The sequence below is a fragment of the Chlorella variabilis genome, assembly GCF_000147415.1.
Source record: "Chlorella variabilis unplaced genomic scaffold CHLNCscaffold_1, whole genome shotgun sequence".
Taxonomy (NCBI): domain Eukaryota; kingdom Viridiplantae; phylum Chlorophyta; class Trebouxiophyceae; order Chlorellales; family Chlorellaceae; genus Chlorella; species Chlorella variabilis.
In genome coordinates, this window is record NW_005435087.1 from 2,719,758 (window position 1) to 2,720,644 (window position 887).

At 64.5% G+C, this 887-nt stretch overlaps 1 protein-coding gene across 1 annotated transcript; it reads left to right on the forward strand.

Moving 5' to 3' along the window:
* Positions 1–54: 54 nt before the first annotated feature.
* CHLNCDRAFT_133615 (hypothetical protein) lies at positions 55–850 on the forward strand (the record flags this gene model as incomplete). The annotated part of the gene is made up of 2 exons (XM_005851884.1): positions 55–68; positions 259–850. 2 exons carry the CDS (start codon positions 55–57, stop codon positions 848–850), a joined length of 606 nt encoding a protein of 201 aa, XP_005851946.1.
* Positions 851–887: the final 37 nt, after the last annotated feature.

Sequence of the window (887 nt, forward strand, 5' to 3'; positions counted from 1 at the left end):
TCGAGGGGGAGCTCAGCTTCTCCGAGCGGAGAAGGGTGCACGAACCAGCTCAGGATGCACTCGAGCCGGTGCCGCACGACAGCGCCAGCAGCCACAGAGCCAACAGAAACAGAGCCAGCAGCCGCAGCGCCACCAGCTGCATCGCCCTCAGCAGGCTGCAAGACAGCAACATCAACAATGTGAGCGGGGACCCCAGAAGCCCTCAGAAGAGCAGTTTTCTACTCTTGGGCAGCAAGCAGTAGTTGAAACACAAGACAGGCAGCAGCAGCTGCAGGGGCAGCAGCAACAACTGGCGTTGCAACCGCAGCAGGCGCCGCAGCTGCAACAGGCACAGGAGGGGCAGCTGGCGCCAGCACAACAAGTGCAGGAGCAGCAGCAGCGGCAGCTCGAGACGCTGCAGAGCCGGCAGCAGCAGCAACAGCAGGAGATGCGGCAGCGCCGTCAAGAGCAGCAGCAGATGCAGCAACAACAGGTGCAGCAGTTGCCATCACAACCGTCGAGCCGGCATACAGCTGAGCGGCAGCTGCAGCTGACTGAGGCCCAGCAGCGGGGTGAGCAGCCACCACCGCCGTCACTGCCGCTGGCGGAGCGCCAGCGCCAGCAGGTGCAGCAGATGGATGCCCTCCTCGCGCGTTGCGTGGCTGGCGGCCTGCTGGCTGCAACTGAGAGGGACGAATTCGCGTTTGTCTTCTGCCGCCTCATGGGCGCGGCCGACAGGCAGCGGGAGCTGAGGGCCTTTCGGGCCTTTGAGGCCAGGGACAGCCTGCTGTATGTTGCCGTGGGTGTGCGGGCGGTGGTGCAGCAAGAGCTGGAGGCGGCGCACCACCGCCAGGAGCAGGGCCAGCCGTAGAGTGGTGTTTGGACTGTTCTATAGTTTGGCTGTAAGG